Below are 15,826 nucleotides of genomic sequence, written 5' to 3'. Positions count from 1 at the left end.
TATACATATATATATATATGTACATATATATATATATGTATATATATATGTATATATATACACACAGTATATATGTGACAAAAGTTGTCGGTTGTCAGTCACACTAGTAGTGTATGCCGTCATGTTATGTTGTGTTGTGCTATGTGACGTTATGTTTTGTTATGTCATGTTATGTTATGTCATATAATTTTCCTTGTCTTTGTCTTGCGTCACCAAATAAAAAAAGAAAGCATTACTATTATATGTTTATTATACTTTTCAAGAGTGTATTAATGCCTCTGTTAGTTTAAAGTACTATATTTTCATAAATACAATTTTAATTTGTGTATTAATTGTACTTTACAGTATAAGTAGTAAAAGTGACAAAGTAACAATGTTGAAATTTAGATTTGAATGTGCTAAAGTGCATTTTTCAAAAAAGTATGTTAAATACGTGTATTAAACAACATTAAAATTCTACTCACGTAATAGTTAATGAGACTAATCCAATTACATGTTTGCATCAAGCTGACAAGCTTCCCTCATTTATGAATTTCAGATAAACATGTGCTACAAGTATATGAAGCATACTTTCAGAAAATGTACTTAAGTATGCTTTCTCAATAATTGGAGAGCCACCATGGCTGGATTAATCTGCTAGTTTCATTCACCATGTCTGGGTTAAACTAGCAGATAACTTTAAATTTATATTTAATCAGATTATTACAAAAACTGATTCCGGGGCTTTGGGGGCTCCTGGAGGTTTGGGGCCCTGGTGCAGTTGCCTGCATCCCCTGGTTGGTAATCCAGCCTCGGATTCCTCAAGCCTGAGCATTTTTTCAGAGTTTTTTAATCCACAGAAGAGCATAAAATCCTTCAGTCAAAGTGAAAAAATGGAAATCACCACAGCTGAAGGGGCAAGGATTTCACCCGACATCAACAGCGTGTCCCCACAAGGTTCTTACAAGTGATTGGGACTTGGTTGGTAAAGTGCACAATCCTGCTGCATGTTAGTCACAAACAGTTTTTAAAAGAGGGTGACGTGGTGGCCTCTTTTCTTTCGCCTGGCTTTTTTCATATCCTCGTCTTTGTCTTCTGAAGGTTTGCCTCTGTGCCTGGGTATTATATATTGACAAGTCTTCTCTGCTCCCCTGTTCTTTTCTTTTCTTTCTTTCTGCCTTCTCTCTGTCACTCTCCCCATTATTCTCTCTCTCTTTCTCTGTTTCTGTTGCCTTTCATCATCTGTCTCCCGTTTCCACCAATATTCCTCTGCCACCCCCTCCGCCCTCTCTGCTTTCAATCTCCGTCTCTTTTTCCCCCTCTCTCCCCTTATTTCTTACTGTCTCATTTTCTCTTGCTGTTTTGTCTCTTTCCTTTTCATCCACTTTCCATCTCACCCACTCCTTTCCCCTTCTCCTCTCCTCTCTCCTCTTTGCACCTCTTCTGTTCACCTCCGTCCTCTCAAGACCCCACAGCCATGTTGACCTCTTCGGGGGTGGACCATGCTGTGATCGGAGGGGTGGTGGCTGTTATCGTCTTCATCCTGCTCTGCCTGCTCATCGTCCTCGGCAGATACCTCATCAGACACAAAGGTCACCTGCTCGCAGACACACCCACACACAGACAAATGAACACGCTCACATGAACACACTCATGCATGCATGCATGAGCGAACACAGAGATACACTTGCATAAATATGGATACATGCGTAGCGAGACAGGATCTCACACGTACAAACATGCATATGCATACAAATGCAGGGATACACAAAAATGCAAACGCACTCACACCTAAATATAAATTCGGAGCATAAGCCTCAATTATTTTACTCTTAAAGCAGAATAAGAAAATGAAAAAATGTCAATAGGTGAATGTTTATTCATTGCCTTTTAATGCATTTTGGTTCACACAACTTCCTGTGAGATTAGATTTCCTGACGTCAGCATGTTTTCACTCCTGTGACCAAATATGGGATTTAAAGTGATTTGGTAGAAACTCATTGCTTACTTACTGAGATCAGCTTGAGCGCTCCGCTCGCTCTTAGCTCTCTCTTTGTATTAGCTCTCTCTCTCGCTATTCAGCTATATTCACTTCCCAGAATTTCACTTTTGGAATATAAACAAACAAGAACAAAGCAAATTCAAAAAGGCTCAGCTCCAGCAGGGGACATGTGAAATTTAAATGGTAATATAGACATGTTTTGGCACTCACATGGGGCAGTTGATGCATACATGCCCTCCACTATCACCACAGTGAGCCAGATTCAATCCCCAGTTCCGGTGCCTCCAGCTGGCCCAGAATATTGAACACGGCTACCTGTTGTCCAGTGTTCACAGGTGCCGCAGTCTCTGAGGGATCATATCAATGTCGCTGCACTAGCGACTCCCTCTGGTTGGATTAGGCACCTGTGCAGAGGTGGGAGTGGGATCTGGGGGGGGGTAATGTGAAGCTGCTCATTGTGTGGTGACTGCATGTGTATAAGTCTGTGGGCCAACAGAGGAGTGAGCAGTTCTAAGCGCTGCTGTACAGAAAGACTTGGTCAGTCCTTATCATTATATGAGACTAAACAGAGATAGTTCTCACTTACAAAGCACAAAAACAGCTGATTGAGACACTGATATGTGTACGTACATATTGTGAAATGGCCTCAGAATGATATATCCTGAGGTTTTTACCAAAGTTCAATCCACATTAAAAGTAGTTTGACAAAATAATCTGAACTTCTCTGGTGCTTTCAATGACATCTCATGGTTTTCATCAGCAAATGGATGGTCAGACAAGTCCGAACAGGTGGTTGTATTTGGGGAGAAAGGTTGTAAACCCATTCATTCAAAGGTATCAACTCATTACTTTGACCCCTTCCCAGATTTTGCTGGGTGTTCACAGACAGCTGCTGTCGTCCAGGTCCTTCCTGTTACACCAGTGTACTGTTGCCAACAGTTGTTGCACGTTCCCATATACAACCACCATTTATCATGTGACCGAAGCTCCACCTCTAAGTCGCTTGATGACACATGAGTTGAGTCCTGACAGTGATTCAATTCTATTGGCTGATAAAAAACAGTGACGTGTCAGTGAGAGGTTCAGAAAAAGCTTCTATGTGGACCTCAATTCATGTTAATTTGGTCAAACTTCTGTTTCCATTTTCAAGATACTAACTTTTAAAGTGAAATAAGAAAAGCGATCTGGGTAGAAAAGATAGAAATGCATAGAAAACCAGGAGTTATGAAGTAGCTTTGGATCTTTTCAAATAAGAGCGCATGTTGTGTTGGAGCATGGTCTTGTTGACACTGGCTTAGAGGAGCTATTTGTAAGTTTCACTCAGCATCAAACTTCATTCCTTTACTCGCCAAGAGCTGTCTTCAGCTGTGGAGAGTAACACCAATGTTAACTCTTGTCTCTATCACATCTTTTCCTCTTCTGAAGATAGCATGCTAACCAGCTAGCACTTTCCAATGGCAACTCAGTGTAGCCTCCTACCTGCCCTGAAGACGTAGCGCTGCCTAGAGGGTGTATTTTAACCTCCTGTGTTGTAAACACAAAGATGGCCGAACATCTTGTCAAGCAGCAATTATCATCACCTGCTCAAGCCAAGAAACCATGTTTAGTAGTAGAGAAAACTTGCAAATAGCCCCTTTAATGTCGATCCATTATGCATTGATGTGCAGTTCAAAAACATCTAAAAATTTAGGTTAAAATTTGTAAAGTAAAAGCTTTGTAGATGTCTAGGATACATAGTGTATAACCTGTGTTTCATATAAACACCTTTTTATCAGTTGGTCTCCCAGCGTGCCCCCAGCCTGAGGAAACCTTCACCACATAATAATTCAAACACATTAAAAACAAAAAGTTCTTGAAAACACCTGAGGTGATAGTTTAGGCATCATATTGGAACATCTCACCACTCAACTGTTTATAACAGCCTCTACCCTGCTGGCCTTCTGTCATTTTTCAGTTCCAGCGTTTGACTTTTACTGCCTCAGCAATCTTATTCCTCCTCCCTCTTTCTATCTCTCTCTCTCTCTCTCTTACTCCATCGGTCTCTTTTCCCTCCCTTTCCTTCCACAGGAACGTATCTGACCCACGAAGCCAAGGGCTCGGACGATGCCCCCGACGCCGACACAGCCATCATCAACGCAGAGGGAGGCCACTCTGGAGCAGAGGACAAGAAGGAGTACTTCATCTAGATAGAGCATGGAGGAGGAGGAGGAGGAAAAGTTGGAGGACGTGGAGGAGAGGAGAGGGGAGGAGTGAAGGAATAAAAACTCCATTTTGTTTTCACAACGCTTCAGTTCTTCACTCGGTTGGAGGGATGATGGAAGGGGAAGGGAGAGAAAGAACTGTGGACAGGATAAAGTGATTCAACTGGTACTACCCTCTTTGCATTGATACAGGGAAGTGAGATTTTGCACTGACATACGAACGAACTGTAGTTACACACTCAAACACACACATACACACACACACACACACACACACACACACACACACACACACACACACACACACACACACGAGTCAGTTTTGGGGGAAAAAAAAAACTCTTCTCTCCCAGACTCGAATGCTCGTAGACGCTCAGATTAACAAACACGAGCCTCCTACTAACACGTCTGAATTATGACACATTAACACATTTTTACACAAAGCATCGTATCCTATTTCTAACTGTCAACGCCTCGAAAAAGCAAAATTGTAACTCACATTCCTGGCATCCCAAGCTGATATTTCACTTCTCACCACCCATGCCAACCTGTCTCCTCAATATTTAAACCAAACCAGCTCTGTCTTCTCACATTGTTTTTTTTTTTTTTTTTTGTCCTCATTCTCTCCATACGACAAGGCGGTATCCCTCTGTAAACACCCTCGTGGCAGAGAAATCCATCTAAATTATTAGTGACAGACATAATCTCCCTCTCTCGCTGTTTAATCTTTTTATGCCATCAAACTTCTTTCTGTGCCCTCACGCACTCCCGGTACGAGCCCGCGTTTTTTCCCTCAGCGCAGCACCACACAACATGTAACACTCATGCAAAAATAGCATTCCCACCTTGCGCTACAAAGCCGAGGGGCTCCAGTATACATATATAAATATATATATATATATAGAATTATATAGCATTCTTTTTACTTGACAGAAAATGTTTGGTGTGCTGTAAATACACTCTCTCTCTGTACTCTTTCTACCTTCTGTCGCCTTCTACCTATCTTCCCTCTCTCTCTACATCTCCCTCTCTCCTGTATCTCATACAGTCTGTTACTGCATTACAGTAACTTATATACTCTTAAAAAAAACGCCTGCCTGTTTTTATTACATGCGTGGAAATGCAGAGTCGAAAATATCAGTATCTGGGGAAAAAAATAATAAAAATAACAATGATGATGTTGCGATGAAAACTAACCTTATCTGCAAATATTTGTATGAGGAACGTTTTCCTTCTTCTTTTTTTTTTTCTTTGTTATTTTTCTTCCTATTTGGTTTCTTGGGACTTATGAGGGATTTTCTCTCGTCAGTGTCTCAGTGTGTTACCGTCAGTGTTAACAGTTTACAGTGTCTGTCAGTTTGTCAGTCCAGGAGTCCATAATCTGATTTGATTTCCAATTTGTGGTTCGATTTGGAGGTTTAGGGTTTCGATGCTGTTTGTTCTCTTCTGTGCCCCACCTCCACTGCCGCCATTTTATCCCCGCTTAGCTGGCCCCTCCACTCCCAAACACTGAACTGTAGCAAAACCTCTGTCGAACACAGTTTTCGAAAAAGGTGTCAACATGTTCGGTGGAGCTTTTCCTGGAGTATCGCTGCAGTCTTCTTTCCACTCGGCCCTGCTGAACGCACCTCTCGCCTCCACCTTTTTTTTTTCTCCCTGCAGCAGACTGCTTGTCTTGGCGCGGCCACCTGGCGCTAAATTCATTGAGTAGTGACATCATGACTTCCTCTAAGAAGCTGGCACGGTCGCTGTTTCGGGGAGGTGAAAATGCTTGCTTGCTTTCCACTACGGGGCCAAACAGGACTGCCTACATACATTATGACAAACTTCCTGGCAAAAAAAAAAAAAAAAACCCTCTCTGTTATTGTTCCTCTTTCTTTTTTCTGTGTGTGTGTGTTACTGCGAGCAGGAATCATTCGCCATTTTAGCAAAAGGTTCCCATAAATGAACAGTGTTTTATTAAGGTTGGGAGTTCGCCTTGGCACTGGTAAGCTCCGCTTGGCCCGGTCGTGGAAATTGATTGCAATCTAACTAAGAGGCTCTGGGCCCCAGACTGTTCACATGCCAAGGTTTTCCTTGGTGGGCAAGGTGCCGAGCCGGAGTCTGGGCTGCACTAACACTGAAGAAAGTCATTTAGGAAACTTAAATGTCCTCTTCTCTTTTATTCCCTCCGCTCCGCTCGTCCATTTCTTTTCATTCTTTAATTAATCATCCCGTCTACGTCCTGATCCACCTTCACCCGGTCCCTCTTCTCCCTCTTCGCTCCTTCCCCTTCGTCCCTCCCCCTCCATCTCTGGTAATGTCTGATTCTCCTTGCTGGTCTCTCTCTCTCTCTCTCTCTCTCTCTCTCTCATTCAGGAGTTCATGTAGACGTACAGTAGAAGTAGCGTCTCTAGGTTTTTGTCGGCGTTCGCTGATGGGTGTCCGCGGCACTTTTTCTGGAGTGTCCCGGAGAGGAATCCATTTGCTGTTGTCAGTCTACCCGTAGACAGTTATGTCTGTGATAGTTTTTTGTACACCTTTTTTGGGAACGTTCAGGGATTGTGCTTTTCGTACCTTTCCCCCGCATTATCGTTAACTGCTACCTAGCTGGCTGCTTTTGAATGAAGTAGCCAAGCTAGAATGTCTATAAGCTAGCTATACCACAAAGAGTAATGTGACCTGAAGCAGGGTCAGCTGATGTTTTCTTTTCTTCCTAGAGCTCTCAGTTGAAATTTGGGGTGGCTACGTAGTAAACTTGGCTTAAACAGTGTTTGAATTCCGTTGCACATGGTTTGGCAACTTTAAACGAACCGAGGTGAATATTTCGTCGAAATTCATAACACTGTTTATCACACGTTTTCTCTGCAACACTCTATAGCCTTTCACAGTAAACATGTCTGCAGACCAGAGGACGGGCTTTGTCTCACGGAGCTCGTTGTCCACTTTGAAGAGATACCTTTGATTTGTATTAAACCCCAGTCTAATTCTGCTCTATGAATGGAAAAAGAAATACCTGCCTCATACTCAAAAAGTGTAGTGTCTTTTAAAAACTAATGGACCTGTATTTGCCTGTAATTTATCGTCCTGTCCTTTGTCTTAGTTAATGTGCTAGCATGTAGCTTGCATGAGAAATGGTTGGAAATGTAGATAGTGTTGGAGATGAGAAGTGTCGACAAGCTTCTCTCATGAGACAAGAGCGGCGGTCCGCCCAGCTGACTTCCCTGCTGTTCTCTGATCTGCAAACATAGGCCTTGTCCCAGTTAAACCCATCTGTACCTCCACAACACTGCAGCGCTCGAGGGGAGCGCTGAGGCAACGAATGAAGTGGGAATTATCCTGCTTTCCCCCACCGCTGCTACATTACAACAACACTGAGGTACAGTGGCGTTGAGTGGGGCCCGTGCAGTCTAATCCATATTTCATTGCATCAGTGCAGTAATGACGAGCTGTCACCAGATGCCAGCAAACAGCAGCTTTTCTTGTCCCTCTTCAGTCAGGCCGAGCTGTCCTGCCCCACCACATGACGCTCACCAACTCCTCTTCAGGCAGTCGCACACTACCTGCCGCTCATCTCTTTTCTTTTTATAGAATAAGCAAATTGATTTTTAAATTATGTTTTGTAAAGGGTGTGCATAATCTTAAATGTATTACTTTCAATTCAATTGATAATCATTTTCTTTTTCTTTTTTTAATTAGTTTTTTCCAAAACTTGAAGGTTAGAAATTTTAGTTTTCGCGCATTTTATTGTTTCAACAACCATTTTTATATAATTTCATGTATATAGTGTTGCCTTTACTCTTACAAGCGCACCCGTACACACTTTGCACACACACTTTGGGCACATGCACATGCACACACACATATCTGGATATGCACGGCAGGCATGACGTCTGTGACTATGGTGTATTTGTACATATGTGTGTGTGTATGTGTGTTTGTGTATGAGTGTGAGGTGTGTATTAATTGACCCAAACAGGCTCCGGAGACACTCCTGTGTGTGTTGCATTCACAAAAAATGTTATTATAATTTTCGACGACTAAAACAATGTCTTTCTTTTTAGCATTATTATTTCTGATGAAAAGTCTTCCTTTTGAATAAATGTCCATATCACATGAGAATAGTGCTGTCATGTATGTTGATTTGTACTATCGCTGATGATGTCATCAAGGCCAGAGCCAACCGCATGCTGTGGTGGGTTTGCCTCTGTTGGCTGTTATGTTCATACAGTATTTGTTTTATTTGGGGTTTTTTTGGTTAAAATACCAGTTCAGTTGTTGACTTCAATAAACATGCATTTGGGTTAATTTCACCTGTATTGTTGTTGGTTCTTCCTCTTCAGAAACATTCAAAATCAAAGAAAATCTCACATTAAACACACAAATCATAATCCTAGTGTTCAATATTCTAATCTAGTATTGATAATTTTAGTACGATACAAAACAGGACTAGAGTGGGTTATTTCATGAGGGTAAATATCTTGCATTGTTCTCTATTGAGCTGTAAAAAAAAAAAAATTCTGAAAAGGATCTATTCCATGATATATGGACATGAGAAAATAGCTCACAAATCCAATAATCACTGAACGTAACTGTAGATCATCAACAGGTTATAAAAAAGCCAGACTCCGTCATCGTTTTCTACTGTGCAGTTCGACAACACGTCCAACAGAGGGCAGTACAATGCAATAATTCAAAGTTCCTTACTTAGAACAAGAAAGGTCAGCTGCTTATAAAATTAGGAAAAACACTGACTGAGTTCTACTAAATTTCATTTCACATTGGCAGCAGTCTTTATCACATTATTGCTAAAATAGATACTGTAATTCTGTGTTTCTCTCATAGAGGAACAAGTATACAGTATAAAGGCCTCATGATCTCTTGATCTTTCTTTCTTTGATGTTTCTTCTTATCTTTTTCCTTCCTCCCATCACTCTGTACTGTGGTTTGGGGAATATTGTTACCACGTGTTGATACTGGGATGGATGTTAATGATCAGCCTTACATTGTACACATGCTACTAGTTAATTACACAGTAAGAAGTCACACCGCTCGCACAGATGGATATCTGTAACTCTGTCCAGCTGTTGGAGGATTATGGGACTTGTTTGCGCTGAACTTGTTATTAAACGTCCATGTATTCTGTGAACAAAAAAGTTATCTGGCAAGACTTGTTGTGCCAGTTGTCACCAAACCAATGTGATCTAGTTCAAACAGAATAAAATGTAGGTGCCACAAAAGTGGGCAATGATTTGATTAAAATACCATTTTCAATACTACTTTCACCAAATGTGTATTCTACAACATAATGTATATTTGCATATATATTTGCAGACAGTGAAGTCATGTGGCTGTTTGATTTCTTTTGGCTTTTGTTCAATAAAATTTGGAGATTTTCCACAAGGTCCCTGCACTGTGTGCTGTGCATGAATACAACATTGTTAACATAGCAGCTCACAGGTTTTACTGTGGTCAATCACAGACCAAGATTTTATAGAGAAGACTTTTTTATAATACATAAAAAATAAACTCATTGATCCGAATGTTAGACAAAACAGTGGAAATTCAAAAGGTAGACCTGAAATTCAAAGGATAAGATTTGACCCTGACATCTCTGTCATGTCGATTGACAGGATTTATTTTTCATATAAGGAGTAACAGTAGACAATAAAGTCCAGGTTCTTCTTGTTTTCTGACGCTTGTAGCCTCTAAGAGCTCAGTGTTTTTTCTGTAGCATTAAATATTCACGACTTCACAAAAATCTAATTTGGATTGTTGCTTATTAAGATGTTAACTCATTATCAGGACACATTAGCTGTTGTTTTTCACACTGACTGACAGTGGCCAAGGACATAAGCAAACAATCTCACAACTGTTGTCACGTTTCGATTTTGACTTGCCCACTTAACATCAATGATCAAATCGGTTGATAAGAACAAAAACGGTTTCTAAGATTCATTCATTCCAACAATCAGTATTGTTAGAACGGGACAGAAGCAGCTGTTATGAAACAGCTGAGATATGAAACACAAAGAGCTCATTGTTCATATGGTTCTTTTCTTATAGACAGGAATATAGGCTGCCGGTAATTTGGCAGGTTACTTATTGGTCCTTTAATTAATGTCATAACTGTACACCTACTCTATGTATTATTATAACCTGCTGTAAGCTGCAGTCAGTTATGAATTTAAAGCTTTTAATGGTTAAAGTTTTCATGCTCAAACCGCAGTTCTCTCTGCGGCCGCTGGAGCGCCCCCCTCCTCTCTATGGAGTCCAAAACGGAGATTTGGAACGGGGAGGCGTGGAGGAGGTGGAGGTGCTGGTGCTGGTGGTGGTGGTGGAGGAGGGAGGGGGTGTGTGCCACTGATTGTATGAGAGAAAGAGAGAGCGAGAGAGAGAGAGAGAGGGAGAGAGGAATTCAGTCCTGTTTAAATGGGAATCCAGAGCGCAGAGAGGAAAAGGGACTCAGACTGAGAAACCAAGAAAGACAGAGAAGGCAAAAAAAAAAAGTGGAGACAGATTTATTTTACGCACGGGGGAAAAACAGGGAAACGAGTTGAAGAAAGGAAAGGAGGAGGGAGGAAAAGAGGCATCGGATTTTTTTTTTTTCCTCTAAATTTGGCTCCTTTCACTCTCATGACTCAAAGAGGATTCCAGTTAAAGTCAGCCGGTCGGGAGGAATTGATGGTGTCTTTTCGGGGGAGCAGAGCCGAGGGGAGGAATCTGAATGCGCTCGGCTGAACCATGCCAGCCTTGTGGATCATAACTTTGGCGATCACTTTGAACCAAGGTGAGAGATGTTTAAACACACTCAGGCTGAAGTGGCTGGGGCTCGAGCAACACGGGAAACTTTCTTTTTATTTCCTCTTTATTTCTTTTTTTTCTCCTTGTTACCCTTCTTCTTCTCTCTGCTGTGTGCGGGCGTCAGTGCGCTTTGTGGGTGTCTTTCTGTCTGTGCTTGTATGTACTACTGTGCGTCTGTGTGTCTGGCAACGTGTGCACGCGCGTTGTTGTTGTTGTTGTGTGTGTGTTTGTGTGTGCGCGCGCGCGTGCTTGTAAATGTGTTATGTTGTTGTAGATTTGTGCCGCCCTGGACATCATCATTACAGCCCACAGGCGCTGAACAGAGAAAAGGAGTCATGGGGTGTTCAGGGTCTTTGCTCCGCTGGGGGAAAAATGAGGTTTTAGAGCGCAGACACAAACAGAGGCGTTGCATTCATTTTTCTTCAATTACATGTTCATGGGAGAGATGTGGAGCATCTGCACGCGACATCGCTTTGACGTGACCTTTGAAACGCATGAATAGATAGATTTGGTTCACACGCACAAACGCAGTGTGGGTCAACAGAGGCTGTGATGCAAGCACGCGCACATGCTTTCTCACACGTGCACGCGCTCTCTATGTCTCTCTCTATCTCTCCACACACACGCACGCACACACACACACACACACACATTGCGCATAACCTGCCAGCCGGGGATGATTGATGAGGCGAGGATCCAGTGCACATTCTGGTCGCCGGGCTTTAACATGAGTCACACTGGATCAATTTCCAGCACACGCGCACACGCACACACACACACACACACATACACACACACAAGCGCACACACGTACAAAGATTGAAGGAATGTGCGTACGCGTGCGTGTCGTGTGTGTGTGTGTGTGTGTGTGTGTGTGTGTGTGTGTGTGTGTGTGTGGAGAGAGAGTGGAGAGTAAAGACCAGCGCAAGTGTCTCTCCAGAGGGAAAGTCGGTGTGTGTGTGTGTGTGTGTGTGTGTGTGTGTGTGTGTGTCTGTGTGTGTGTCTGTCTGTGTCTGTGTCTGTGTGAGTTTGTGTTTGAGAGAGAGATAACAGAGACCAGTGCATCCTCCTCTTAGTATGCAGGTAGAGTCTCACGTGCTCGTGATCGTGCGCGCGGCCCCGCTACGAACGCGTTGGTGCCAAGAAAAATTAATATTTTACCGTAAAGACGGAGACATATTCACTGGACTGGAGGAGAACCCCATTGCTAATATTAATGTCCCTGTTTATCGATCACCTTGATAGATTGCCCTCTCTCTCTCTCTCTCTCTCTCTCTCTCTCTCTCTCTTTACACACACACATACACATACACACACACACACACACACAAGAGAGAGAGAGGATGAGTTTGCGTTTGTGTTTGAGGACAATCGGCTCCAAAGACAGAGGTGATTAATTGAGGTGGCCTGATGTGAACAGTTCAACTGTGTTTGTGTGTGTGTGTGTGTGTGTGTGTGTGTGTGTGTGTGTGTGTGTGTGTGTGTACCTGCCTCAGCACCTGGGTCTCCGGTGCCGCAGGCCGCCGGTGTGATGAACCACAGACGGTTATCTGCCTAGACAGACAGTGAGAGGAGCTCCCAGGCTGGAGCAGAGCTGACCACCTGAGTGGAATAAAACAGAATAGAATATGATTATGGCTTTAAACAGCAGAGCCGTGCACATGATGGAAGAATCACCAGCAAGAAGTCTGAGCATCTCACACTGAAGAATGGATGGATTTGTCCTTCAATAACAGCACAGTGATCTTAGATCAGATTGGCTGACATCATGATGAGTCCATGTCAATTAGCTCTAAGGAGCTCAGATTAATTAGAGCTACTGGGAGTAATGGAGAGGGTAAAGTAGATTAGGAAAGTTTGATGATTATATCCACAGAGAATCAAACAGAACAAGACAAAACAGAGCTGAAAGACAGAAGAGAACAGAACAGGGATAAAACAATAAAAGAACAGAGGAGAACAAAAGAAAGAGAAGAAAAGAACCACATAGAAACAGAACAGAAACCCAAACAAAACCGGAACAAAACCAGACAGAACAGAACCCGAACAGGATACAGCAGAGAACAGATCAGAACAGCAGAGAACAGAATAGAACAGAATAGTAGAGAACAACATAGAACAGAAGAGAACAGAACAGCAGAGAACAGAACAGCAGAGAACAGAACAGAACAAAATAGAACAGAATAGAACAGCAGAGAACAGAATAGAACAGAAGAAAACAAGATAGAACAGAAGAGAACAGCAGAGAACGGAATAGAACAGTAGAGAACAGAACAGCAGAGAACAGAACAGCAGAAAACAGAACAGCAGAGAACAGAACGGTAGAGAACAGAACAGAACAGCAGAGAACAGAACAGTAGAGAACAGAACAGAACAGCAGAGAACAGAACAGCAGAGAACAGAACAGCAGAGAACAGAGCAGAACAGCAGAGAACAGAACAGAACAGCAGAGAACAGAGCAGAGCAGCAGATCAGTGTCTCCAGCTGAGCCAGTGTAAGCCTGTAAATGTGATCAGAGTGAATCCGTCCCCTACATGCAGCAGCTGCAGCCTAATGTGTGTTTAGCCTGTTTGGACTCTTCCAGGTGTCTGCTGCCTGCCTCCCTCTGCCATCAGTTCTGACTGTCTCTCTCTCTCTCTCTCTCTCTCTCGCTCTCTGAGCGGCCTGATTTACAGTTCAGTCCACTGCTTGTGCCTGGCTTCCTAACGCAGGCCAGCTACATCTCTGTGTGGTTGACCGCGTGTCTGTGGGCCTCTGTAATTACCATTCAGCCCTGCATGTGTATATGTGTGTGTGGGTCAGATGCAGCGCGTTGCCGCTGTGATCTGACACTGTGCTGCCAGCGCCGCTCTGGCCACAGGCGAGGAAGCTCCGTTTCTCACAGTCGATTCTTGAACAGCACTTTTGCTTGAGCTGAACATTTTTGCAGCCTGATCATGCAAGCAAAGCAAGCAAAGCAATTCTTGCACTGCAAGCACCTGTCCCATCTCTCTCCTTTTCACACGCACACACACACACACACACACACACACACACACACACACACACACACACACACACACACACACACACACACACACACACACACTTTCTTTTTCTCCCTCTTCTCCCCGCCTCCTCCCACTCTTTTCTCCCATCACAAGAATAGAGCAGAGGCGCAGATGAAAAGAGACAGGCCAAAAGACAGAGAGATGGAGGCAGGGAGAGACGAAGAAAGGAAGAGACAGCGGGGTTCAGTCCTAATCTGTTGACAAGAGGGGATGTTTGAGGATAAACAGCGGCAGAGCAGGAGCGCTCAGGAAGCAGAGAGAGAAAGAGAAAGGGCCCAATTGGCTTGAGTCTCAGCTTCAACAGCAACCCAGCTGGACCATCAGTGTTTGATGGTTTACAACTTGACGCACAAGTTTGCACCCAAAGTGAGCTCCAGCCATCCTCTCAAGATGTATCCAGAAATGCTAAAGGAAAAGACATCTGGGCTTTCTTTAGATTCCTGAAAACTTTTTGCCTCTCATCCCAAACATCTCATCTCATCCAGTCGCCTTTCAATCAGCACTTAACGTGACCTGGATGACGGAGAATTTAACTTAGTCCAAAGTATGAGATTGTCTTTGATCACTGGTTTTGAGATCTCCATTCTGACGCCCTCAAATGGTTGTGTAATTCCTTTCTGAATCATCCAACAACAGAAATACTCTCACATGGGTTAAGTCATGACTGTTAAGGCAATTTACAGCATGGAAAGATTTAGAAAATGGCATGACAACACACCAGCATGCTGTGTAGTTAAGAGATTCTCAGAAATGTCCAAGTCATGAAACACAGTTTCATTAAATTTCATCTGTACGACCTCCGATAAGAAGATTTCCTTTAGAGTGCTGGCTTATGGCAAGATAGGAGTGATTATATAATGTCCAGCAAATTCAGCTATTGCTCATTTGCTATAGGAAACCCAGAGGTGCATCGCTGGATTTGCCCAGTTTTTGGCCTTGGGGCAAAAATCCAGTGTTGGCTGCTATTGACTAAGCCTAATACTAGCAAGACCGCCTCTCTGTGCACTCTGTGTACAGTGGGGCCTTTAAGAAGACAAATGAAACTGAATCCATTCAGAAATTACAGACCATAAGATCACAGTGTACACTTAAATGATCAACGTGATAAATCTAGTGTTTTAACAGGAACCTTCTTTAAGGCCTTTTCACACAAACGTTAGCGCTGCAAGAGAAACTGTCGCCCACTCGTTCATTTGAATGCGGCCACACTGTTGATGCAGCGCGTTGCCAATTCAGAGAACAAACACAGGGTCAGCCGCCAAAAAAAGCAAGTTGAACGTGGCTCAACTTTTGCTTCGATAAAATGCGACGTCAAACAAAGAATCTGTGTAATTTCAGATGATATCATAATTCAGTGATGATTTTCACAAACTAATTTGCCGTAAATCAAATGACCACAAACAAAACATAGTGAACTTGTCGGGCCCCTGACGGTCTCGGGGCCCCAAGGCAGTTGCCTGCTTTGACATGAGTAAAAAACGCAGCTTACAACAGTAGAATAGAAGTGATGGGTTTCCGTCTTGTGCTCTTACTCCGGAGAAAATAAAAATCGCAAATCGCGCATTTATATTCAATACGTGCAAGAAAAATATTCATTTAAAAACTGCTTGTGCAAATACCATTGTTCGATATATGAGGCAACTGATGTTCATCTTCTGGAAGGATTTTTATCATTTGAAGCACCACTGATGAGCATTTCTTGCATGAGCAGACTCAGGACGAATCAACCCCCCAACCTTGGCCATTAGTGCCATACTGTACTGATTGTGCCATAAAAGCGAATATAAAAGGTTGACTGACTCTGTCGGTCT

The 15,826-nt window shown here is 42.9% G+C and overlaps 2 protein-coding genes across 4 annotated transcripts in view; both read left to right on the top strand.

Annotated features, from left to right (window-relative positions):
* The window catches only part of cadm3 (cell adhesion molecule 3), an 89,923-nt gene extending 83,915 nt beyond the window's left edge, over positions 1 to 6,008 (top strand). For all 3 annotated transcript variants that reach the window (XM_022769246.1, XM_022769245.1, XM_022769244.1), the window contains 2 exons: positions 1,446 to 1,571; positions 4,049 to 6,008. In XM_022769246.1, the coding sequence (XP_022624967.1) occupies positions 1,446 to 1,571; positions 4,049 to 4,167 (245 nt within the window). In that variant the 3' untranslated portion in view covers positions 4,168 to 6,008. The remainder of the gene's footprint in view (positions 1 to 1,445; positions 1,572 to 4,048) is intronic.
* A 4,814-nt stretch (positions 6,009 to 10,822) lies between these two features.
* The window catches only part of LOC111239386 (kin of IRRE-like protein 1), a 70,681-nt gene continuing 65,677 nt past the window's right edge, over positions 10,823 to 15,826 (top strand). Inside the window, exon 1 of the mRNA XM_022769258.1 lies at positions 10,823 to 10,951. Within this exon, the coding sequence (XP_022624979.1) occupies positions 10,906 to 10,951 (46 nt within the window). The 5' untranslated portion in view covers positions 10,823 to 10,905. The remainder of the gene's footprint in view (positions 10,952 to 15,826) is intronic.

The sequence above is a fragment of the Seriola dumerili genome, unplaced genomic scaffold (assembly GCF_002260705.1).
Source record: "Seriola dumerili isolate Sdu_G_001 unplaced genomic scaffold, Sdu_1.0 BDQW01002429.1, whole genome shotgun sequence".
Lineage (NCBI taxonomy): Eukaryota > Metazoa > Chordata > Actinopteri > Carangiformes > Carangidae > Seriola > Seriola dumerili.
This window is presented reverse-complemented; position numbering and strand designations above follow the sequence as displayed.